Source organism: Ornithorhynchus anatinus, chromosome X1 (genome assembly GCF_004115215.2).
Source record: "Ornithorhynchus anatinus isolate Pmale09 chromosome X1, mOrnAna1.pri.v4, whole genome shotgun sequence".
NCBI lineage: Eukaryota > Metazoa > Chordata > Mammalia > Monotremata > Ornithorhynchidae > Ornithorhynchus > Ornithorhynchus anatinus.
In genome coordinates, this window is record NC_041749.1 from 100590005 (window position 1) to 100615069 (window position 25065).

At 39.9% G+C, this 25065-nt stretch overlaps 1 protein-coding gene across 8 annotated transcripts in view; it reads right to left on the reverse strand.

Moving 5' to 3' along the window:
* Nucleotides 1-25065, reverse strand: part of CHL1 (cell adhesion molecule L1 like) — a 217245-nt gene that overhangs the window by 27593 nt on the left and 164587 nt on the right. For all 8 annotated transcript variants that reach the window (XM_029050965.2, XM_029050963.2, XM_029050958.2 and 5 more), the window contains 7 exons: nt 24855-24966; nt 24134-24300; nt 18526-18691; nt 16327-16451; nt 14907-15008; nt 14570-14767; nt 13967-14037 (listed from right to left, as the gene is read on the reverse strand). In XM_029050965.2, the coding sequence (XP_028906798.1) occupies nt 13967-14037; nt 14570-14767; nt 14907-15008; nt 16327-16451; nt 18526-18691; nt 24134-24300; nt 24855-24966 (941 nt within the window). The remainder of the gene's footprint in view (nt 1-13966; nt 14038-14569; nt 14768-14906; nt 15009-16326; nt 16452-18525; nt 18692-24133; nt 24301-24854; nt 24967-25065) is intronic.

Consider the following 25065-nt stretch of genomic DNA (forward strand, 5'->3'; position numbering starts at 1 on the left):
AATTTGTGAGTCAGTGAATGTATGATAGGTCAAAATTAGGAATACAACTTTCAGTATATTTCCCTAAAATAACTCAAGGTGACTAGCAGCATGGTTAAAACAGGGGCCTGGAAATTTGAGGCCTTTGACTCTTATCTCGGCTCTCCACTTGTCTGCTGAGTGATCTTGGGCAGGTCACTTAACATTCTCTGTGCCTCAGTTACCTCATCTGTAAAATGGGGAATAACATTGTGAACCCCATGTGGAACAATGGACTGTGTCCAACCTGATTAGCTTGTATCTACTCCAGGGCTCAGTATAGTGTGTGGCACAAAGTAAGCACTTAAATACCATAAAATAAAATTTTAAAAAAAGATTTATCAACTTCAAAGGCAGTTTGAAAGACTAGCTGGATTAAGGGACGTTTGGTCAGGAAAAAGAAATACTACAATTTAAGTTTTTAATAGAAGAGGATTTCATTTCTGATGAAGTCTCAATAACAGAATTCCTTCAGAGTGATTGTGTATGGATCAGTGGGGCCTCAGGCATTTTAGTCCTGGAATTTTTCACATGTTCACTCCCGTACAATCATGGGATTTCCTGTCCAATGAATAGTATGAATGGGGATTGAAGTGAGAGCCATTATTTCCTTTATGTAAATTCAAGCCTCTGGACATGCTTCTACCAACAGGCCATGAAATTTCTGACTATAAAAAGAACTGCATTTTCTGGGGACCCATCAATTCTCAGATAATGTTCTGTATAAGAAAGTAACAATAAGTTTTGATTATTCTTTATTTCATTTTAAATTTTATAATTATATTTTCCTTCGATCCTGCTTGACAAAAGCACTCCTAGGCAAATTGTTGTGGTTAAATCCAGTCATAAGTATCCAAAATGCATATTTTCTAGCATATTCTGAAACCCTCTAGTAAAACTGCCTTAATTTTCATTATTTAAGGAAAAGCCCTACGCAATCCGAAAGCAACACATGTGGGAGAACTTGACTACTGCATCAGCCTTCTCCTTGACTTCCCTGCCTCCTGTCTCTTTCTCTCCAGCCCTTTCTTCAATCTGCTGCCTGGACCATTTTTCTAGAACTTCACACCTCCACACATCTCCCCATTCACTTAAAACCTCCAATGGTTATCCATCCATCTCCATATCAAGGAGAAATTTCTGACCACTAGCTCTAAGGCACCCCATCGACTCTCTCCAAACTACTTGTCATCATTCTTCTCCAATTACACCCCAGATCATATACTTGACTCCTCTCAAGCCAACATACTCACTGAACATTGTTCTTAACTCCCCTGGCTCTGGCCTGTTCTTCATACCCGTATCTACTAGTTTTATTGTATTCTCCCAAGTGCTTAATACAGTGCTATACACAGAGTAACCAGTTACTAAATATCAATGACTGATCTCTCTCTGCCCTTCCCCTAAACACACAATTATCACGAATTCTTTCTTGAGGGAAGATAAAACAAGATGCAATCATGACATGAGTTAGTACTTTAAACTTTAACTTAGAACCAAAGCTGTCTGATAATTTTAATTTTGATTGATTGATTATACTTAATTTGGAATGTGTCTACCAACTCTGCTATATTGTACTTTCCCAAGTGCTTAGTACAGTCCTCTGCACACAGTAAGCACTCAGTAAATACAATTGATTAATTGAACTTGAATAAAGAGAATCAAATTTTTAAAATCTTCAAAATGAGGAAACAATCTTTACCCAGAAAACAACAACAGTGAATATTGGCAAACAATTAAAATCCCAAATAAATAGTTTTGTTAAACATATTTTAAATGTGAAACTTTTTAGGTCAGGTCATTCTGTTTCATTTTAAGTCTGACTGGGACTCATGATTAAACTTACATGTGGAAAAGTAGTTTAAAGATAGGGTTGAAAACTACAGTTCAAATACAGAATTATATTTCAACAGAATTTCACCTTTAGTTGGATCATGTTTAAAGCTGAATTCTTTAATTCAAAAGTCTGCTCCCAGTGTTAATCTGGTCTGTTAATCCAAATGAGGAATATTAACATCTTTTTCAAACAGCACATTGCCTCTCTTTGCTCTTTGTATTCTGAAAAGGAATTCTTCCTTAAAATATAATTTTCTGAGTTTGGGTAATTGTTTCTAGACATATGCATGTCAATATGATTTCTTCCTGAATCCATTTGGCAGGGCAGAGCATTTAAATTCCAGCACAATAAACCTTCTTAAACCATAAAGTGGTTTTGTTGTTTCGGTTGAAGATTCACAATTTCAACCAGCAGCTCACTAAAGGAAGACAATGTCATTTTAAGTATCATTGCTGTGGTTTAAGCTGGTTCAACACTTTCTGGATCTGGCTGCCACTAGGCAATTAATAACTGAAAACCTAGAGGAATCCACTTCTTGCTTACCAACCAGACCAAATGTCAAATGAGCTATATCACATTAAAATCTCCTTTTTGAGACTCTTCATCTAATTTTACAAAGCCAAGAGTCTGCATTAACATTCAAAGATTGAATTGACTGCAAGACAGCAAAATTCAAAGGAAAGATTTCCTGGATTGGCCTCCAAACCTCATTGCTGACTCATTAACCATGTCTACACGGGGCAAAACCAACCTTCATTTCCAGGAACAATGCTGTGCCCACCAGAAAAAACAGAAAGATGATATTCTCAGTTCTATCTTCAACCATACCAAAAGTACAAAGGGCCAATTTTGTGCTAAAGCTGGGGGACTGGCTGAAAGTCATTTATTTCAAACTGTGTACCCAGGGTTTATTTGCCTAGTCAGTGGACTTTCCTGTACGCATCCTAATTGACCCGAAACACCACCAGGAAACACTGAATGTGTGTCTCTTCCAGTTTACCCTTTCTTTTTTAGAAGCTATGATAAGTCCAAGTCTCTACCTTCTGAGCTGCAGTGGGACCAGTCTCTGGGCCCCCTGGGCAGTGGGTAGCCTGTCTTGTCTGATAACCCCCATGGTAACATGACACTACCATTATCCTGGGTCTAAGATGCTCCCCTTGGTTACCTTCCATTCTGGCCACCTAAATATCCTTCATCATATGGCCTTGTGAGCCTAGCTCCTGTTTTCTCTGGGCAACACAGGCCGTGTTTTCAAACTCCATAGATCAGTGGACCCTGCATCTGCTACCTCACTCTCCTGTTGGTCATGGTAAGTCTATCACTCACCTGCTGCTATTGGGTCATGATGGGGCCCTCTCAGTAACCCCAGGGCCGTGAACCACTAGCTCGAGCCCTTTCTGGAAGCACACATGATCTATTGCCTGAGCAGCTTTTTTTTTTTACTATTACTATCATTATTATTCAGGGATAGCTCTACCACATAGATAAATGAGGCAATTATCTACTTGTCAAAGAATAGTATTTACTGACTACTTATAGTGTGCAAAGCATTTCACTAAGGACTTGAAAGAGCACAATACAAGAGTTAGTAGACATGTTCTCTCAAGGAGTTCACAATCTAGCAAGAGAGACAGATGTTAAAATCAATTACAGGGTGGGAGAGCAACAGAATAATCAGTAAATCAATCAATCGTATTTATTGAGTGCTTACTGTGTAGGACACTACACTAAGCACTTGGGAGAATACAACACAACAATATAACAGAAACATTCCCTGCCCACAACGAGCTTACAGTCTAGAGGGGAGACAGACATTAGTATGAATAAATACATTATGGATATGTACATAAGTGCTTTGAGGGTGGAAGGGTGAATAAAGGGAAGCAAGTTAGGGCGATGCAAAAGGGAGTAGGAAAAGAGGAAATGAGGGTTTAGAATAAGAGAATAAAGATATGTACATAAGGGCTCTGGAGGTGAAGGTGGGTGAGTACCTACGCGCTTAGAGGTTATGGACTCAATTGCATAGGTGATGCAATAGATAGGAAATTATAGGGAAGGGAGACAAGGGATTAGCCATGCAAGGCTTCCAGGAGGAGATATGATTTTAGTCGGCTTTGAAGGTGGGAAAAGCAATGGTCTGCCAGATTATGAGGGGGAAGGAAGTTCTAGGCAGCAGGACACAGGGTGAGAGCAAGGGTAAGGCGAGAGAGACGACAGCATGAAATAGTGAGTAGGTTGGTGTTAGAAGACTGAAATGTGCAGTGGGAGTGGAGCAGGGGTAGATAGGAGAGAGAGAACTGATTGAGTGTCTTAAAGGTAATGATGAGGAGTTTCTGCTTGATGCTCAGATGAATGGGCACCCATCTCTTAAAGACTTTCACTTCTTGCCATCGGATTCAACTGCCTTTCGCATCCCTTCCTTCTCCGTAGGTGGCCAGAATGTTATTGAGCCTGTACTGATACCCTTTGTATTTTTAAGCATCGTGTACTATGAATTGGGGTAAATATGATGTGATCCAATCCCTGCCCCACAAGAGGCTCAAGACTTAAGTGGAGAAAGGCAACACATATAACAAAAAGCTATCATACAAGGACAAGGAAAGACAATTTAAAAATAAAGAATGAAAATATTGACTAATTGACTAAATGTATCAACAAAACAGTACTTGAGGAGGGCAGTGATAGTACATGGGTATCTCACCATTATAGTCAAATTATCCTTGGGTACAAACTGCCATAACATTCCCAACATTTGAACAGTTGGGAAGGCAGGTATGATTCCGACAATACTCAAAGGAAGAGAGGAGGAGGGTGGCTCCCTGCAATCTAGGAACTCACTGGAGTATGGACATCTAACTGACTCCCAATTAAAGCCTATCCTCCACTACTGCAGGGGGTTGGGCCCTGGCTCCTGCACTGCTAAGTGACAGAGGAACATGGGTAACAAATGGCTTCTGGGAGATCTTTCCTCCTGTCTCTTGGGAGACCAAAGACTTAGATGCACATAAATTCTTATCTCTCCTCCTGATCCTTTCTCTGTCCCTATATGTCTTCTCTGTTTTCGCTGGTCTCTGTCTCTACTTTGTGATGAGTGTGACCTAGTGGAAAGAGCATGGGCCTAAGAGTTAGAGAACCTGAGTTCCAGTCTTGGTTTTGCCACTTGCCTATGTGACCTTGGTCAAGTCACTTAACTTCTCTATGCCTATTACCTCATCTGCAAAATGGGATTTCAATACTTGTTCTCCCTTCTATTTAATAATGCTGGTATTTGTTAAGCGCTTACTATGTGCAGAGCACTGTTCTAAGCGCTGAGGTAGATACAGGGTAATCAGGTTGTCCCACTTGAGGCTCACAGTTAATCCCCATTTTACAGATGAGGGAACTCAGGCCCAGAGAAGTTAAGTGTCTTGCCCACAGTCACACAGCTGATAAGTGGTGGAGCTGGGATTTGAACCCATGACCTCTAACTCCCAAGATCGGGCTCTTTCCACTGCGCCTGTGAGCCCCATACGGGGGAGGGACTAACCAGATAATCTTCTATTTACCCCAGTGCTTGCTTAGTAGAGTGCTTGGCACAAAGTAAACCCTTAACAAATATTTTTATTTGAAAGAGTCCTGCTAGACTGTAAACTCTTTTTTAACTTTTCTTCCTGGTATCTCCAGACACATGTGCAAAACTACAAATTGCAGTATCCCATGGAGTCAATCATTTATGCAATTACATGATCCCTGGGACACTTTTGCTTTACCAAGGACTCATTCTGAGCCAGCCTGGACTCTGAATCCATTAATCCAGGAGTCTACCTGGGCCAGACATGGCACAGTCCTAGGTCACAGTAGACTAGGAAGGGTCAGATTGCGGATTTTTCAGAAGACCAATGATGGTGTCCGAGTGCCCCATCAAACATGACAGGTGAGCATTGGTCCTGAATCTTTAGGCCCGAGAACCTGCATAGAGGAACTGATTATACTGCAAGTGACTAGCAGTGCCACTCACACTCTATTGTCATTACCAGCTATGATCCCGTTGGGATGTGGAGAATGATCTTCTAGACCGTGAGCCCCTTGTTGGGTAGGGATTGTCTCTATCTTATGCCGAAATGTACTTTCCGAGCTCTTAGTACAGTGCTGTGCACACAGTATGCGCTCAATTAATACGATTGAATGAATAAATGAACAATGAACGAGTGGGAGGGGACTGCAAAGTGCATGTGCAGCCTTCGCCATATTAGCCAGCTCCAGACAGAACCGTGACTAGATCCCTGGTCTCCTGATTCCCCAAGCTGTGCTCTATCCATTGGACCAACTAGCAAGGCATCAGAAAATTAATTAGCCCACAGATGTGTCAACATCTTTAACTTTCATTCAGGGAGTATAGTCAGGAAAGTAATTTGGAGATGGGGTGGAGGGTCAGGTTCAAGTCGACCCGCAGTGAAAGTTACCAGTTTCCAACACTAGCTGTGTGGAGTAGATGGATCTACTTCCATTTATTCTATGCTTTTGGGCTGATCTGCTCAGCAAGCAGTACCTTCATTCTTTCCTGATGGTGGTACTTGCAAGGATTCCAGTTTTAAAGATGATAGGTCTTTTTGGATTAGAAATTGTATTAATTTCTATCTGATACGAATTTGTTGCTCCTCCCCCTCCTCCCACCATTATACTTCTTCCATCATGTTTTTACTTTCTACATAAAGTTATACGATCAACTCAGATCATTCTTTCATCTTCTTCTTTCCCCCTCCCTACCCTATACAACTCCTATCCACTCTTTTGAGACACCAGAATATGAAGTTCAAAGGGAAAGAGGAATAGAAACACCCCCCAAAGAGTCCCAAACCTATCCAGCATGTGGAGGACTATATATGACAGCCTAAAGCAGTGGCAATGAAGTGGTCATCTGGTGTCAAAGTTCCTCATGCTGTTATCTATCCCTGTGCTTAATACAATGCTTTGCACCTAGTAAATGATTAACAAATACCATGATTTAAACTAGTGGGCGTCTAGATAGGATTAAAGGCAAGTTGCTCCTAAATCATCACTTTTCAATGACTTTTTCCTTGTGATCTTAGGTTTGACACCAAAGGTTAGATTGTGATAAATACAATTGAATGAATTGTGATGTGAAGATTCTGTTCACAAACAGAAATGTTCCACAAAGAAATCCTTTTCCCAAACATTTTTTTTTCTGGGTGAAACCCAGTAACTGGCTAGTCTAACTCAGGCTTTGTAATAGTGGATGAATCACCTATGCTCTGAGTGTCTCAGTTTCTCTTTGGTCAAACCAGAGAATACCACACTAACTTCCTACCTCCCAGAAGAGTGGTGAGGATTAACTAATTGATGTTTGCACAGCAATTTGTGGTCCCTTGAGGAAAGTTCTACTCTAATTACAAAGGATTGTTATAATCCAAACCCGTGGACTATCCACCCTTCAGAAGTTTGGCTGTGAGTTTTGAGTTGGGAAGGGCAGACACGCTAAAGCAGGATGCTTACATTGAGTCTGGGGTGATCCCTTTTACATGGCTTCACTGGAATGAAGGATATTCTACTGAAGGATTTTGTTTTTTCTAGGTTTCAAAACCCATGGACCGTTTTCATCTTATGACAATCAAAAAGCCTCAAGGAGGATGTGAGTAGTTGGGGGAAGTTTTATTTTTATCCTCTCCCCTTAGGGCAGGCCAAGCTCAGTTCCAGGATGTTCCCTCAGCCTTGTAGGATACCCCATAACCTGCAAGGAGGTTCCATCTGCCCATTTCTGAAGGGGGCAGAACACTTTGAAGTTCTCAGTTGAGTTTACAATGCAGGCTGCAGAATCCTCACTCCTATATGGGCCCCACCTCTTCTCCAGGCAACATTCTATTACAGTGGTGTCTACTAGAGGTAATGCAGGGGCTATAGAAATTCATGAGAGCTGAATTTCTGCCTCTTCCCCACACCTCAATTTTGCCTCTGACAATATATGGGAAGAGAGGAGGGAGAATATGGTAGATTTTATACTTAGACTACTTCCTTGGAAATTACAGCTCTCTCTCTCTCTATATATATATATCATAAAGCTTTCCAAGAAAACTTTAAAATGCCTATTTCAACCAGTAGAGGAACTCATCAGCAAGAAATCCTCCTTGGAACCCACAGTGGAGTAAAAAATCAACCCAAAAGTATTTATTTTTCTACTAGGTGCTTGAGAGAGGGTGATAGACACAGTGGCATTCTTTGATCTAGCCCCTGTCCATAACTCAATTCAACAGGGCACTGGGGGCCTGGGGGAAGAGCGAAGGTAGAAAAGAAGCCCTGTCCTCTCTCTCTTACTCTTCTTCACATATACATTCCTCACATACACTCATTCCCACACTCTTACACTCACATTCTTACGATCAGCAGACTGAGTCTGAATGGGGAAAAGGAGCCTGGATAACATGGTTGAGGCTCGGATTAAGGCTTGCTTCTTCCAAGATGACAAGCAAGAATTCTGAAGCAGGCCTTAAACTGGAAGCGATAGCAGTTGGAAGCTGCTATTAGATTGAAAGATCCTTGAGTAATCATTTCTTATACGCTTTCCTTATATCCCCCATGGGCCTAGTACAATGCTCTGTACACAGTAGGGATTCAATAAATAATGTTTACAATGATGATGTTGCTATAGGATCCCACAGAGGCTTTGATTAAGCCAGGAGTTTACAAATACATTTTGAACAACTGAACAGAATGGTCTGAAAGCCCCCCAAATCCAGATCCTCATAGTCATATTTGGAAGAATGGTCACCCAAAGTATATTAAAGACTCACAATCAGGATTGTTGAACCTCTGCAGATAAAAAAAGTTCAATAAATCTAGAATTCTGCCACGCTACCAGTGGAGAAAGCTGAGCAGTATGGGAAGAAGGCACAATTGTTAACTAGGAATGTGGCACAGTGGACAGGGAGCAGCTGAAAAAAATGAGAGCCAATGAAGATAATAATATAATAATAATGACGGTATTTGTTAAGGTATTTGTTAGAGAAGCAGCGTGGCTCAGTGGTAAGAGAACGGGCTTTGGAGTCAGAGATCATGGGTTCAAATCCCGGCTCGGCCACTTGTCAGCTGGTGACTTTGGGCAAGTCACTTAACTTCTCGGTGCCTCAGTTACCTCATCTGTAAAATGGGGATTAAGACTGTGAGCCCCACGTGGGACAACCTGATTCCCCTGTGTCTACCCCAGCGCTTAGAACAGTGCTCGGCACATAGTAAGCGCTTAACAAATACTAACACTATTATTAAGGGTTTACCATGTGCCAAACACTGTTATAAGCACTGATACATATGGTATTTGTTAAGCGCTTACTATGTGCCAGGCACTGTACTAAGCACTGGGAGCAGATACAAGCAATTTGGGTTGGACCCTGTCCTTGTCCCTCATGGGGCTCACAGTCTTAGTCCCCATTTTACAGATGAGGTAACTGAGGCAGAGAGAAGTGAAGTGACTTGCCCAAGGTCACACAGCAGACAAGTGTCAGAGCCAGAACTAGAACCCATGACCTTCTGACTCCCAAGCCTATGCTCTATCCACTATGCCATGCTGGAGAGGGTACTGAGTGTGACTGAGAATTAGAGGGAGTAATGCCAGATTGAAGGCAGAAAAAATGAGACTAAAACAAGATAGAAGGGAAGGTGAGCTCATTGGCACTCACAAATTTTTAGGTCAGCTAGTTCCAAATAAGAATGATAACTTCTGAAACATCAGCAGTCTTGCCCTGTGGCCATGAATGCTAATAAAAAAATACACTGCCTTCATGCACTCCAAAGTTCTTCTATTTTCATATGAACAGAAAACATAGGAATATTTTTATTTCATGATAATTGACACTTAATGATTATACCGGGAAAGACACAGGAAGCAGCACCACACCTCTGTATTCCATTTATAGACTAAGCCCCACTTTTCTGCATCTTCCACTCCCTTCTGCATCATCATGACTTGCTCCCTTTGCTCTTCCCCCATCTCTCAGCCCCACAGCACTTATGCATATATCTGAAATTTCATTTATTTGTCTTGATGTCTGTCTCCCAGCTGCCCCCCCAAACCACTGAGGCTGTGACCTCGTTGTAGGCAGAGATTGTCACTCTTCATTGTTGTAGTGTACTTTCCCAAGTGTTTAGTGCAGTGCTGTGCACACAGTAAGCGCTTAATACATACGATTGAATGAGTAAATGAATGAATGAATACAGATCTTTTTGAGATGTTTGACCCCCATGCTCAGATAGGAGTCTGGGAACTACTAAGCAATAGATCCTTACGCTACTACAAGAGAGTATGGCTGTATGTCTAGTCAATTCAAATTAAAAGAGCCCTTTCTCATCTTTTCCTATCACCATCACAGTAAAGCAGACCCTGTCCCGTTCTAGGCTTTAGGATGAAACAAGAAACCTGAGAACAGGTTTCAAAACACACAACTGGTCCATCAGCCAATTCAACAGACCATGGACATCATCAAATTTCTTGGGCCAGACAACCAAGAACTGCCTCATGCAGCTGGCTTTCTTATGGGGTGGGGGTGGGAGATTAATATGGTATTTGTTAAGTGCTACTATGTGCCACACATTGTACTAAACGCTGGGGAAAATATAAGCTAATCAGGTTGAACACAGTCCATGTATAACATGAAGCTCACAGTCTTAATCCCTATTTTACAGATGAAGTACCTGGGGCACAGAGAAGTTAAGTGACTTGCCCAAGGTCACATAGCAGACAAGTGGAGGAACCGGGATTAGAACCCAAGTCCTTCTGACTCTCTGGTCCGTGCTCTATCCACCAGACCATGGGTTTTAAAGGCACGTAAACAAGAAAACGACCAGCTCGATATGAACCACTTTTCAATCTTCACAATACAGACTAGCCAATTCTAGCATGAACCATACTTATATAAGACCAGATATTTTCACTGAAAGCAGAGGACTTGGTATCCCCTAATTCTGCTACCAGTGTGGCTATTAGAATCAATCAATCAGTGTTATTTATTGAACACTTACTTTGTACAGAGCAGTGTTCTAAGCATTTGGAAGAATACAATACGAGTTAATAGACATGTTCCCTACCAACAAGGAGCTTACAATATAGAGGGGGTGACAAACATTAAAATAAATAGTAGATATATACATAGGTGTCATGGGATTGAGGATGGATTGAATATCAAGTGCTTCAAGGGTACAGATCCAAGCCTATAAGTGACACAGAAGGGAGAGGGAGCAGTCTCTAGACAGTAAGTTTGTTGCGGGTAGGGAACACGACTAACAACTCTGTTATACTGTACTCTCCCAAGGGCTTAGTACAGTGCTCTGCACACAGTAAGTGCTCAATAAATATGATTTATCAATTGATTGATAGGGGACAGGGGGGATTAGTTGGGTAAGCCCTCTTGGAGAAGATGTGATTTTAATAAGGTTTTGAAGGTGAGGAGCAAGACTGTGAGCCCGTCATGGGGCAGGGATTGTCTCTATCTGTTGCTGAACTGTACATTGCAAGCGCTTAGTACAGTGCTCTGCACATAGTAAGCGCTCAATAAATACTACTGAATGAATATATGAAAGTTCCAGGCCAAAGGGAAGACATGGGAAAGGAGCTGGTGGTGAGATAAAGATCAAGGTACAGTGAGTATGTTGGTGATGAAGCAAAATGTGCAGGCCAGACTATAGTAGGAAATCAGGTAAGGTAGGAGGGGCCGAGCTGATTAAGTGCTTTAAAGCTGGTGGTAAGGAGTTTCTGTTTGATGTGGAGGTGGATGGGCAACCCGACTGGAGGTTCTAGAGGAGTGGGAAAATGTGGACTGAACATATTTTTAGAAAAATGATCTGAGCAGCAGAATGAAGTGTGGACTGGAGTAGAGAGAGACAAGAGGCAGGGAGATCAGCAATGAGGCTGATGCAGTAGTCAGGGTGGGATATAGGTACTTAGATCAGCATGGTAGCAGTTTAGATGGAGAGAGAAGGAGGGACAGATTCTAGAGATGTGAAGGTAGAACCGACAGGATTTGGTGACATATTCAATATGAAGGTTGACTTAGATGAGTTGAGGAGAATGCCAAGGTCACAGGCTTGTGAGACAGGAGTTTAATGGTGTTATCTAAAGTGATTGGAAAGACGGGGGAGGACAGGGTTTGGGTGACAAGATGAAGAGTTCTATTTTGGACATATTAGGTTTGAAGTGTCAGTGGGACATACAAGTAGAGATGTTCTGAGGGCAGGAGGAAATGAGAAACTGCACAAAAGGAGAGAGTTCAGGGCTAGAGAGGTAATTTGGGAATTGTCCATACAGTGGTAGATGGTAGTTAGAAGATTGGCAGAGTTTGACGACAATGGATCATCGAACTTCATTCCATAATGAACACAATTGAAGCTAAGGCCTTGTCCAATTTTCTATTTGGCTATGATACCTGGGTCTACCACAGAAAGAACATCCTGCTTCTCAGGTAGTTTCAGCAGTATCACCTAAAAGTTATACGTGATACCAAATGACAAGAAAAGATCCCCAACACTGAGGTTCTGGAATGCAGTCAAGTCACTAGTATTGAGACAATGCTCACATTAGAACTTAGCTATAAATATATCAAGCAGCTGCTGTGTGGTGAACTAAAATGAGGCATAATTAAGCAGGAGGGATTGAATAAACATTTCACAGACATGGGAAGGTGTAGTCTCAAACAATGTGGTATAGCAAAGAAATACTGGGAAGCAGTTGTGACAGTCAGACCTGGCATGTGGCAATAAGAAATACCACAGTGATTATTATTACTAGGCACTAACGATGTGCCAAGTCCTGAGGTAAAGCCAAGATAATCAGATCAGACATAGCTTGTGTTCCACATGGGACTCACAGTCTAAGAGGGAGTGGGGGATACACTTTTTGTATCTATTTTACAGATAAGGAGACTGGGGCACAGAGTTAGTGACTCGCTGGATGTCACACAGCAGGAAAGTGGTAGTTGGAATTGGAACTCAGGTCTCCTGATTTCCAGTCTGTGCTCTTTTCATTAGACCAACTGCTCTCCTTGAGTAGATACTCCAGCAAAGCCAGGAAGCTAAGTCTCAGACTTAAAATATCAATAAAGGTTACAGTTATCAAATGCATCATCAAGGCTGAGGGATACACTTTTCATACAGTTAGTATGGAATAGCCATTTGATGTCCAAATATCTTTAAAGCCTCACTTGCTCATATGGGGTAATATCTCACTATCATCTTCCAGCATGAAAGACAGAAGCACACACACACACCATTTTTTAGGAATTCTTTTTTGAACTTTTAATGGTCAGCCAATCCAACTCTTTTGTATTGTATTCTCCCAAATTCTAAGTACAGTGCTCTGCACACAGGAATCACTCAATAAATACCACTGATTGATTTATAAATCCATGACAAGTGGTCTTTGGAAAGTGTCATGTAAAACTAAAAGTGTGAGTGGTACAAACTTTCAAAGTTCTATTTTCATTAATTGCAGAGTGGGTTTTTTTCATTATTTAGAACATTATAAGCTTTAAATTTATACCAGCAAATTGCTTTACAGCTACGTGACCAAATGCAAAGAGCATGGACCTGGGAGTCAGAGGACCTGAGTTCTAATCCCAGATTTGCCACCTGATTGCTGTGGACCTTGGCAAGTCATTTAACTTCTCTGTGCCACAGTTTTCTCATCTGTAAAATGGAGATTCAATACATGTTCTCCCTCCTACTTAGACTGAGTTCCATGCGGGACAGTTATTGTGTCTGACCTTATTATCTTGTTTCTACACCAGCAATTGCTTTAATGCTTGGCACATAGTAAGCGAATAACAAATATTATTATTATTACTCTTCATATTTACTCTAGAATATTACTGCCACTATTTATATTTACTCTAGTAACAACTACACACTTATGAAATGGTTAGAAATTTTCCTCAAAAGTAATGTCACCAATAGAATAAAGGACATCAAACTCATTTCCCCCCAGCTGACAGAACCATACTCAAGACAATTTATGAAAGAAGGAAAATGATTTTCACACATCTCAAATTTTAAAAATATGCATTTTTAGGTCATTTACCTATCAACCTATGCCATCTAGCAGAGTAAACAAGTTACAGTGCTAGTAATACTTACCTCCCATTTCATGATCATTTCATTTGGTTCAGAAGCATCGACCCTTATGTTTTCTGGATTCTTGTCTGGAGCTAGAAAATTAGATACACTAAAATCAACTTTTATCCTGTTACCTATTAAGAGTGCACTGATACAAAATGAACATTTCCAAACCATAGCCAATTAAGTTACACAAGGTGAAAATCAAACCAAGGACTTATATTGAACTAAATCATGAACTTTAGGAACCTTACAATTCAAAGAAGCTGGCACTCCCTAAGGTGTATTCCTTTCTGATATAAGCTTACTTTTGTAGTTCTTGTTTTAAGCATGTAAACATTTGACTGACAATTATTCAAGAAAATGTTCACATTTCTTTTTACAGTCAAATAAACATTAATGAAAGCTGTTATGCTACACCTCTCCCTTGAAGTTGGCATACTGAAAATAATCTGAATGAGTTCATTAAGAGAGTAATGAAGAAGCATAAAACCATAGAGAAGACCAAATCATCCAGACCTTCAATGACCTCAACAGTATCTCTTTGCAAGACTTTGCATCACTTCACAGGACATGTTAAAGTTCCAGCCTTGAAATAGAAAGCTGATGAAAGTGCATACAAACCTGCAGGAGGTGTCTCATGATGTTCCGAGGGCTTGCTAGGTTGACTTCTCCCAACACTATTCACGGCAATAACACGGAACTTGTATTTTACATAAGGAGCCAGTGATAAAATGACTGTAGTTTCATTCCCTGGAACTGTGATTAATTCTTCCCACTTTTCAGAATCCTCTTTATTCCCTTCATATTCTATAATGAATTCTAGGAGTGGAAATCCAATAAAACATATTTATATCAGCACAATACCATAAGTTATGAAAATGGAGGATACTAATGAATGACTGCAATGTCCATTTTACTTTGTTTTACAGCCCACTTCCCATAGTCTTTTTTTTTTTACCATTAATTATGCTGTTGTGGCTATTCCCAGCTTTCCAAGTCAGCCGAACACTCCTATTCTGCTTTTCTGAAAGGTGTAGATTATCAGGTGAATCTGGAACATCTAAATGGGAAGGGAGAAACATTTTAAAAGGTCATGGGCAGTGCCATGACTGAATTAGACCAATGGTCCATCAGGCTACTATTCTACTTCTGACAAGTAGCGACAGGATACTTACTGGAAAAGCATGATGATTGACTTACTTGACATCTACTCTCTTGGTTATATATGTAACATCTACCATCACTAACATTTCCTCTATATTGCTTTATCTTTCCCTCTAGTTACCCATTACGGACTTCTTGTCCATAACTTTATCCAAACCCCACCCTGAACATCTTACTATGTCCAATCTGAATACATTTCTTTAGTAACACATTTCATATGCTTATCATCTGCTGGGTTTTTTTTTTCTTTTTTATTAACTACCACCTTCAATCTTCAGTGGTTGTGTCAGATCCTCCCCTTCCTCTCCACCCAAACTGCTACCACTCTGGTACAAACTCTGGTTTTGCCACAGCTCAACTATTGTGTCAACCTTATATCTCCTCCAACTCTATTATGTCCTTACTAAGATGTGGCCATCAGAAATACATGTAGAATTCTACCTGATTCATTTTGTTTTCTATTCCCCTTACTGGTGGTGCCCAAGGCCTAATGGTAGCCACTTTATAAAGAATCAATGGAAGATCTAAAGAAACATTGAATAAATTTTATAATCTCTCCTTGGATTTTTTTTTCCAGAATTTATGTCTCAGTGTATTACAGTAGGAAAAATAAGGTAAAGGTAGGGGACCAAATGGAAGGAATTAAGAAATAGGGATAGCTTCTTATTTTAGTTCCTTAATACATTCTCAAGCATAGAAGAGAATAGAATAAAATGAGACGGGACCTACAACACAACCCTCATTCCTTAAATGATGGGGAAAGACCAGACAGTAGAGTCTAAACTTTAATACACAAGGATAGAATCTTGATGAACTTATCAGATCAACCAGTGCCTTTTTGAGTTAAAGGCTATTAATCTTTTTTAACCTTCTTTTTATTAAAAAAAAAAGCCAGAATGAAATGGCAGTGGTGTTATTTCAAAACCTAAGATACTATTTGCCAAGTCAAACATTCCAGATCTTCAGGGTGCCTCTCTTTTTATGTGTGCACCAGGAAACTAATCTCGCAATGACCCCTTTGTTGTAACACTCAGCTGTGCACACAAACTGCACAAATACATTTCTGACAATCTGTTCTCTTGTATACAGTAATTTTTAGTATCAAAACATTCTATGAGTTAAAGCTAACAAGGAAAACTACAGTTCTGTCAAAAAAATTAGCTACCAACCCAAATTACAGAATAACAGAAAATGGAAAAAACAACAACACTTACCAAGGATAATTACATGAGAGTCAGCTTTGACACTGTCTAGAGACGTGCTAGCTAAACAGGAGTAAACACCTTCATCCTCTAAAGTGACATTTGATATAGACAATGTATTCATTTCAATCATTATCCTACCGAGAAAATAAAATGCATGATGAGAGAGGAACACTGAAATGAAACCTTTCTGATACTCAATCATTTTCTGAGTGTTTTTTCATACTATGAAGATTAAATATATAGAGGTTCTGTATTTTTTAAGTTGACACTTTATTAATGTCACATTTCATACCTGCCATTTGAGCTAACCCCCAAATTATATCAGTTGGTCATGAAGAATTTCAATGTGAACTGGAACATACATGATTACCATATTTGATTTCTTTGTTCATATTAATCATCAGAATTATCATGATGTGATAATATAATCAATCAACTAAGGGTATTTATTGAGTGCTTATTGGGTAGAGAACACTGTACTACCTGTTTGGGGAAGCACAATACCATAGAGTTAGTAGACATCCCTGCCCTCAAGGAGTTTACAGTCTAGCAGGTGAAGACAGACATTGAGTCGGTAGACACAGTCCCTGCCCAAAAGGATGTTACAGTCAACAGGGGGCAAAAGACATTAAAATAAATTACACGTAGGGGAAATGGCAGAGTATAAGGATATGTACATGAGAGCTGTGGGGCTAGAGATGGGGTGAATATCAAAGTGCTTAAGGAGAACACACCCAAGAACATAGGTGATTGGGGGGTGGGGGAGGAGGGGAATGAATAGGATAGGGAAAAGAGGGATTAGCAACAGAAGCTCTCTTGGAAGAGAGATGCTTTCAGTAAGGCTTTGAAGGTGGGGAGAGTGATGGTCTGTCGGATATGAAGGGGGTGGGAATTCCAGGCCAGAGGGAGGATGTGGCCAAGGGGTCAGCGGCAAAACAGATGAAACTGAGATACAGAGAGTAGGTTGGCATTGGTGGAGCAAGGTGAAGAGGATGAGTTGTAGTAGATTAATGAGGTAAGGTAGAAGGCACAGGGCGAATTGAGGATTTAAAAGCCAATGGTGAGGAGTTTCTGTTTGATGTGGAGATAAATGGGCAACCACTGGAGTCTTCTGAGGTGTGGGGATACTTGGACTGAATGCTATTTTTTTTCCTTCAAAAAAAAAGACCTGGGCAGAAGAATGAATTATGGACTGAAGGGAAGAGATAGGAGGAAGGGAGGTCAGCAAGGGAGGTCACTGCAGTAGTCAAGAAGTGATAGGATAAGTACTTGGATCAGCATGATAGCAGTTTAGATAGAGTGGAGGGGGTTGATTTTACAGATGTAAAAGTAGAACCGAGAGGATTTGGTGACAGACTGAATATATGCATTGAATGAGTGAGATGAGTTTAGAATGATGCCAAGGTTATGGGCTTGTGAGACACAGAGGATGGTGGTTGTTTTTTATGGAAAAGTCAGGGGAGGCCAGGGTTTGGGTAGAAAGATGAGGAGTTCTTCTTTGGATATGTTAAATTTGAGGTTTTGGCAAGACAGCCAATTAGAGATGTCCTGAAGGCAGGAGGAAATGTTCGATTAGCAATTTTTCCAATAAAAAATGACAGCTCTTTACCTATTTAGTGATATTACCTTTTAATTAAAGTATTACTGTGAAAGCTTTTATGATGCAGTATCTATTTGAATTTAAAAGCCAATTTGGGGATTATACTAAAGCACCAGGAAAATAGAGTTGGTTATCATCCCTAGTTTTCAAGCTAATGTTCTAAATCTTTCATGGGTATTCTTGCTAGAGTACAACTAGCCATCTGGAGAGACTAATACAATCTGCAGCTTCATTTAGTTGACTTGTGGCCAAAAACTCTATTGCAGCCTAAGCTTATATCTGATTAAAGGACTGTATTGTGTTTGCCCTTTGAAACTTTACTGAAGAACATATCAATTTGCTATGATTTTACTCACCCATAGAAACAGGAAAATCCATTGATTTTTCTATGGGAAGAAGCTTCTAAATATTATGGCCTCTACCAGGCCTTTAAAAACTAGTTGGATGTCAGAGATATTAATAGTTTTATTACATTTCAAATTGGAAGTCAATACATTCAGGATATTTTACAAATACCCAGTCTCTTATATTGGGAGATAAAGGATGGTTTCAAATGTCAAACCACATTTTAGCATTAAAAATAAAAATCTCCTATTTCCTTTGCTTACCTGTCACCTTCTGTGCCATTGCTTTCAAGCTCATTTCCATCTTTAGTCCAGGATAATTTTAAACTGTGCTTCAAATGAGAGTCAAGCTCTATTTGACATTGCAAAACCAGCAAATGTGATTTCAAAACTTTAGGATTCTTTGGCAAAACTCTAAGTTTTGTAGCATCTGTAACCACAGTGAAACACTTAGATTAATAATAGAGCACTCCAGTTTCTTATCAAATGCTGGAATATTTTTATGTTTATAGTTAGGATGAAAGAAACATACATTTCCAAATTCACAACCTGTTTCAGCTTTTGAACATGTCAATTTTAGTTTTATAAGGCTACCCACCTTTATGGCATTAGCTCCATGGGTTCATGTGGTTGGATGTTGTAATGAAGCAGGGAAGCAATATTTAAAACTGTGAAATTGGAGGAGGGATAGAGAATAAAGTTTAAAGACGGTGGAGGGGGAAGGGAAGAGACAGAGGCTAGGAGGCAATGTGTGTGAGGGTAGAAAGGTTTTACTGATTGTCAGGCAGAATCACCAGAGAGGATCAATCAATCAATCATGATTATTGAACTCTTACTGTGTGCAGAACACTGTACTAAATGTTCGGTAGATTACAACATAACAGAGTTCGTAGACATATTTCCTGACCGGAAGGAGCTCACATGTACATTTTACTTTCAGTAAAGTAAATGTCAGCAACGTTACCATGGAATCTCTCTAATTCGATATGAAGACATTACACACTATACATGAGTAATATATACCTCATCCATATTCAGTATATAATTCTGAATAATTTTGGTTGAGGAAACAATACTCTATTTACAATATCATTCCTAGAGAAGCAGCATGGTCTAGTGGATAGCACACAGGCCTGCGAGTCAGAAGGACCTGGGTTCTAATCTCAACTCCACCACTTGTTTGCTATGTCCTTGGGCAAGTCACTTAAATTCCCTGTGCCTCAGTTCTTTCATCTGTCAAATGGGGATTAAGACTGTGAGCCCCTTGAGGGACATGGACCTGTGTCCAACCTGATTAGCTCATAAGTACCCCAGATTTTAGTACAGTGCCAGGCACATAGAAAGTGATTCACAAATGCCATTAAAAAAAAGTGGTTCCAATTTACATTTTTGTTTAAGATACAGTTTTTTAGGAACCAATTGTGTCATAAGTCTGATTTAAGACTTTAAACTGAATTTTCAAACATCAAATGTGGTATGGATTTTCCAAACAACTGCTAATTAATGTGAAGTAGTGTTACCCTGGATTTTTCCCCAAGTTTGCCTTAGATCTTCTGCTGAGGGACTAATAATACTAATCTCATATTAATATTTGTATTTGTTAAGTACTTACTATGTACCAAGCACTGTTCTAAGAGCTGGGGTTGATACGAATTAATTAGGTTGGACACAGTTCCTGTCCCACATGGGATCTTCCAACTAATTAGGAGAGAGAAGAGGTATTCAATCCCAGTTTTACAGATGAAAAACTGAGGCACAGGTAAATTAAGTGTCTTGCCCAAGTCACATAGCAGGCAAGTGGCAGAGCCAGGATTAGAACCCAGGTCCTCTGACTCCATTGCTCTTCCACTGACTCCTGTGCTCTTTCCACTAGGCCATGGCAGAAATAAGGGCCTATTTCTTTTCTGAAACAGTTGTGTTTTGGTGGAAGGAATAGAAGATTTTCTCATCTCATACCCCTGCAAATGTAGGCAAATAACAATAAGCTGTAAGAAAATCTGAATTGAACAATAAAAATAACAATAATAATATCACTTTGAATATGTAAATAAATTTTATCTTTCTAAAGCACTTTAACCTCAATTCCCTCATTTTATACCCCCAACACCCTATCCCCATCACATAGATGTGGAACTGGCTGTACAGAATTTAAGTGACCTACTTGAAGACACACAGTGGGCCACTGGCTGAGCTGGGACCAGAATATAAGGTTCCAGGCTACCACACTAATTCTACCTCATTAGACCATGCTGCTATTTTGGAAGTGCACATTTATGATAATATGGAAATCATTAAGTAGAACCAATCCTCCAGAGGAGAGAAAGTATGAACAAGAGTTTCCATGGAGATGACGAGAATCAGTAACAAAGGATAATAACAAAATCTAAACATACTACAAACCTCACTCCAAATCCCACTTTTCAAATCAAATTTCAATGTGAAGAATCACTGATCTCATGTCAATTGAGAATGCAATGGATTAATTGTGAAAAAAATTCTAGTTTCTCCTTTTAATACAGAATGAAGACAAAAAAGAGGAGAAAAAGAGGGAAACAACTATCAGTGATTAAATGTGGCTTTCCTCATTTCTCATCCCATTTCTAACGGGTGCTAAGATTAGTTTGAGGGAAACATGGCTAAGGAGCAGAGAATATAGGGAGCAATAAGACCAAGGTAGGACTCTAAAGACAGCTCTTCCGCCCTCCTACCCTTTAAAAAAAAAAAAGCTATGTAGTCCGGGCATCAACTGAAATGACCAGTTGTGTAGAGTGTGATAAGGATTTGGTGAGCCCTATTCTCCTCCCAAATGTAGAGGGAGCAGGTTCTTGTAAAAAGGAAGGTGGTTTCATGGGGATGAGAGGAAGCTGAGAAAAACTGGAGAGAGACAAAAGACATATTTGGGGTGCGCCAGATCCAGTACCCCAATCAATCAATCAATGGTATTTATCAAGCACTTACTGTGTGCAGAGTACTGTACTAAGCGCTTGGAAGAGTACAATACAATAGAGTTAGTAGACAAGATTCCTGCCCTCAAGGAGTTTATAGTCTAGATAATTTGAAGAAGGAGAAGGAACCAACCATTTTGTAGCCCAGTTGTGGTGCTTATATCCTCCAATTAATATATTTATTGACCAAATACTTTGCATGCACTGAACTAAGGACTTGGGAGAGCATGATATTACAGAGTTGGTAGGCATGTTCCCTGCCCATAAGAAGCTTCCTCCAGTAGCTCTCCTGGTGAGTGAGTAATCAGAGGAGAAACTCTAAAGTTACTTAGCTGACATAGCAACTATACAGCTTCCTCCTCCCACCCCTCCCTGGACATCACCTTCCAGCCTGCCCAACCCCAGTCTCCCCAGGAGGGATTGCACATGTGACTCTGTCAATCCCTACCTGTTTCTCTGCCTTACCCTGCCTCCTAATCTGAGGGAAGGGCTTCCTCTTCCCACCCCCTCCTCAGGGGCACTCTTGTGGGGCTGGGGTTGACTGTGGCCTAGTGGGAAGAGCACAGGTCTGGGAGTCAGAGGCCCTGAGTTCTAATCCCAGCTCTGCCACTTGTCTGCTGTGTGACCTTTGGCTAGCCACATAACTTTTCTGTGCCTGTTTCCTTATCTGTTAAATGGGGATTAAATCCTACTCCCTCCTATTTAGATTGTGAGCTCTATATGGACAGGGTCTAAGTCCAATATGATTATCTTGTATTTACTCCAGAACTTGGTACAGTGCTTGGCACACAGTAAGCACTACTTAACAAATACTATCATTATTATTATTACTATTTTACTTTGTAGATTGTTTGCCCCCCTTAGCCTATAATATGCCTGCCTAGGGGAAAGAATAGTTTGAGGAGAAGAGCACAATCTTTCCTTCTTAACCTACTGTTAACTAAGCCCTCATTTTCCCTACTAGCTCTCCCACCTGAGTACCTTTTTTATTATCTGTACCGTCGAGTTGTTTCCGATTCATAGAGACTCTACAGATATATTTTCTCCAGAACGTCCTGTCTTATGCCATAATCTGTAACCTTGCTAATGGTACTTCCGTTATTGTCATTATGGTTTCTCTCCATATAGCTGCTGGTCTGCCTTCCCGATGTACTTTTAACCACTTGATATTCACTGCCCTGCCAGGCCCCACTGCACCTATGTACATATCCTCATATCCTGCACTCCCTTTATCCATAATTTATACCATTGTCAGTCTCCTACTTTATAGCATAAATTCTTTGTGGGCAGGGATCATGTCTACCAACTCTATTGTAGTTTACTTTCCCAAGTACTTAGTTCAGTGCTCTGCATACATTAAGTGTTCAATAAATAGCATTGATCGATTGATGCTGTTAAAACCCTTAGAAAACAAAAGGTAGGAGAGAGTAGTGAATGATGGGAAGAAACTTAATAACTCCTAAAATAGGTGTTGAACCAATTTGAATTGTTGGGAAAAGGAAAAAAAGATATTAATTTCCCTGGAAAAGACCCTGCCTCAATGACCTCTGAGAGGTGTTATGAGAAAGGAATTGAGGTGAGATTGCAGGTGAAGGGCAAAAGGAGAGACCCAAGGTTCTAAATCGGTATTTTAGGGTCACTGACTGTAAATTTCACAGAGGTGTATCTTTTGACAATAAAATGGATATAGGCACCACCATTACTTTAGTTTCCCTTTGGTAAAATACGGTGACTTTCTCAGGGAATGTGTCTAACAACTCTGTTACATTGTACTCTCCCAAGAGCTTATTATAGTGATCTGCATACAGTAAGTGCTCAATAAACACGAGCAATTGAATTTTCCTTGCTTATCTTCTAGGGTTAATGTGAGGATTTTTAACAGCTGAAAGGAGAATGAGATGGGCAGATGATGACTTATGATAGAGGAGCAGAGTATGGGTCAGGGTTATGGGCAATTGCTACTTGATGAATAATATGCAGATTAAATGTGACGTCTGTGCAAAAAAGAAGTCACATGGATTTGTGGTAATAGGAGATGAGGTTAGGGGATCTTGGACCTATTTAATAATGGAAACCTTTGTGGAGAGAGATGAAACATTGAACTAAAAGCAACAAACATATTTCAATGGGTCAGAAAATAGCCAATTCATGGGAAAGGACACACATAGATACTCCATGCAATCCCAATCATGGATGCCCTCCCCCCATTACTATAGGATCTTTCAAATCTTCTGTTTCCACCTTAAAAAAAAGCTCTTTTAAGCAGTTTATCAAACAAAGGCAACAATAAAACCAGTGATCGTATGGAAGGACTCCCAGGACTTTTATTTGTGATCTATAAACAACAGGTCTTTAATCAATTTGCTTTGTGCCAGTTAACCTAAATAGCAACATTGGCATCAGATTGCTGGTGACCTTCCAGTCATTTCTATGACCATAAATGCAGAGAAACAAAAGAACCAAAACATGCTTTGTTCAGTGACAGGGAGGAAAGGTATCCACATTCTTTCAGAAGTGAACCTACATTCATGCAGTTTCAGTTTATTGATTGTGCCCACAGTAATGCTACCCCTGAACACAATTACCTATGAAAATATAAAGTTTAAGGTACATATCCGGGGAAGGAGCAAAATCAATACAGAAATATTAAAATAATATGCTCTGCTGTTCCCAAAGACATTTTAACAACATTTTACCACAGCTATAACACAGTGACCAAGCCCAATAGTATTTGCCACAGTTTTAGTTGTTTTTTCCACCTCCTGCTATTTTGGTATGGGAAGAAATCAGAGAGCATTAAGAACTGTGAAAATAAGCTGTGAAGAATTCTTTGTTTGGTCACATATTTGCCCTTGGAAAATGAGAGAAGCTAAAGCCATGTCAATTCATGAAGGCTTTTGCAGAGGGCGAGAAAAAAGAGTTATTACCTCTAATAGCCAGGTAGGCCGTGACTCCAGTTTTTCCTTTGCTATTGGTCACCAAACAGTTATATGACCCAGAATCTTCTTTTGTTGTTTGTTTTATCTCTAGTGTTCCATTTTCATATTTAAAGAATCGTGGACCTCCAAGGGGGGTGACACTGTCCTCCCTCTGCCTGTCATAAGGATTACAAATGATTTCAGTGCTAATATTACTTTAATGGCTACATACTTTCACAATTTTTTCAAAATTTTATCAATAAGCCCTTTACTCTTTCATTAGATTTTAAGCTTGAGGGCAGAGATCATGTGTTTCACTTTAGTATGTTTTGTGATCATTCAATATAAAGCTCTGCACCCAGTTGATACTCAATAAATACTATCAATACTGATCTACTCCAAGAAGTACTGAGGCACTTCAAATAGTTGCACTTCTGTCGACTGGGATAGCATTTGCTAGGTTATTGCTCCACTGTACTTAGTGGTACCCCCAGGCACAGAAAGAGTAAAAGTAGAGGATGCCCTGAAACATATTCTAGAATGATTAGATAGTAGAAAATCCTTGAGGGATCAAACAAAATAACGTCAGGTCTGTCCACAGCTCTACAAAATGTACACTGGCCAGTTGACATTGTTCAACATAGGTCTCTCTTCCATTTACATTTCAATAACCAGGAGTGGTCACAAGCAGCATTTATGGAAGAAAAGCCATGCAAATTATCCTACTTACCAAATTATCTCTGCAGGAGGCGACGAAAAAACTCCACAATGCAAGAAAGCACTATAACCAATGACTGCAGCATAGTTTTCACCATCTAAGGTCAGCATTACTGGAATGATATCTATAAAATGGAATGTGGGGTGTTATACACGAGTTAAAAAGCAATATTTTTATCATTCTACATCTGAATTCTTATTTCTCTTTCAAGATAAAAATCATA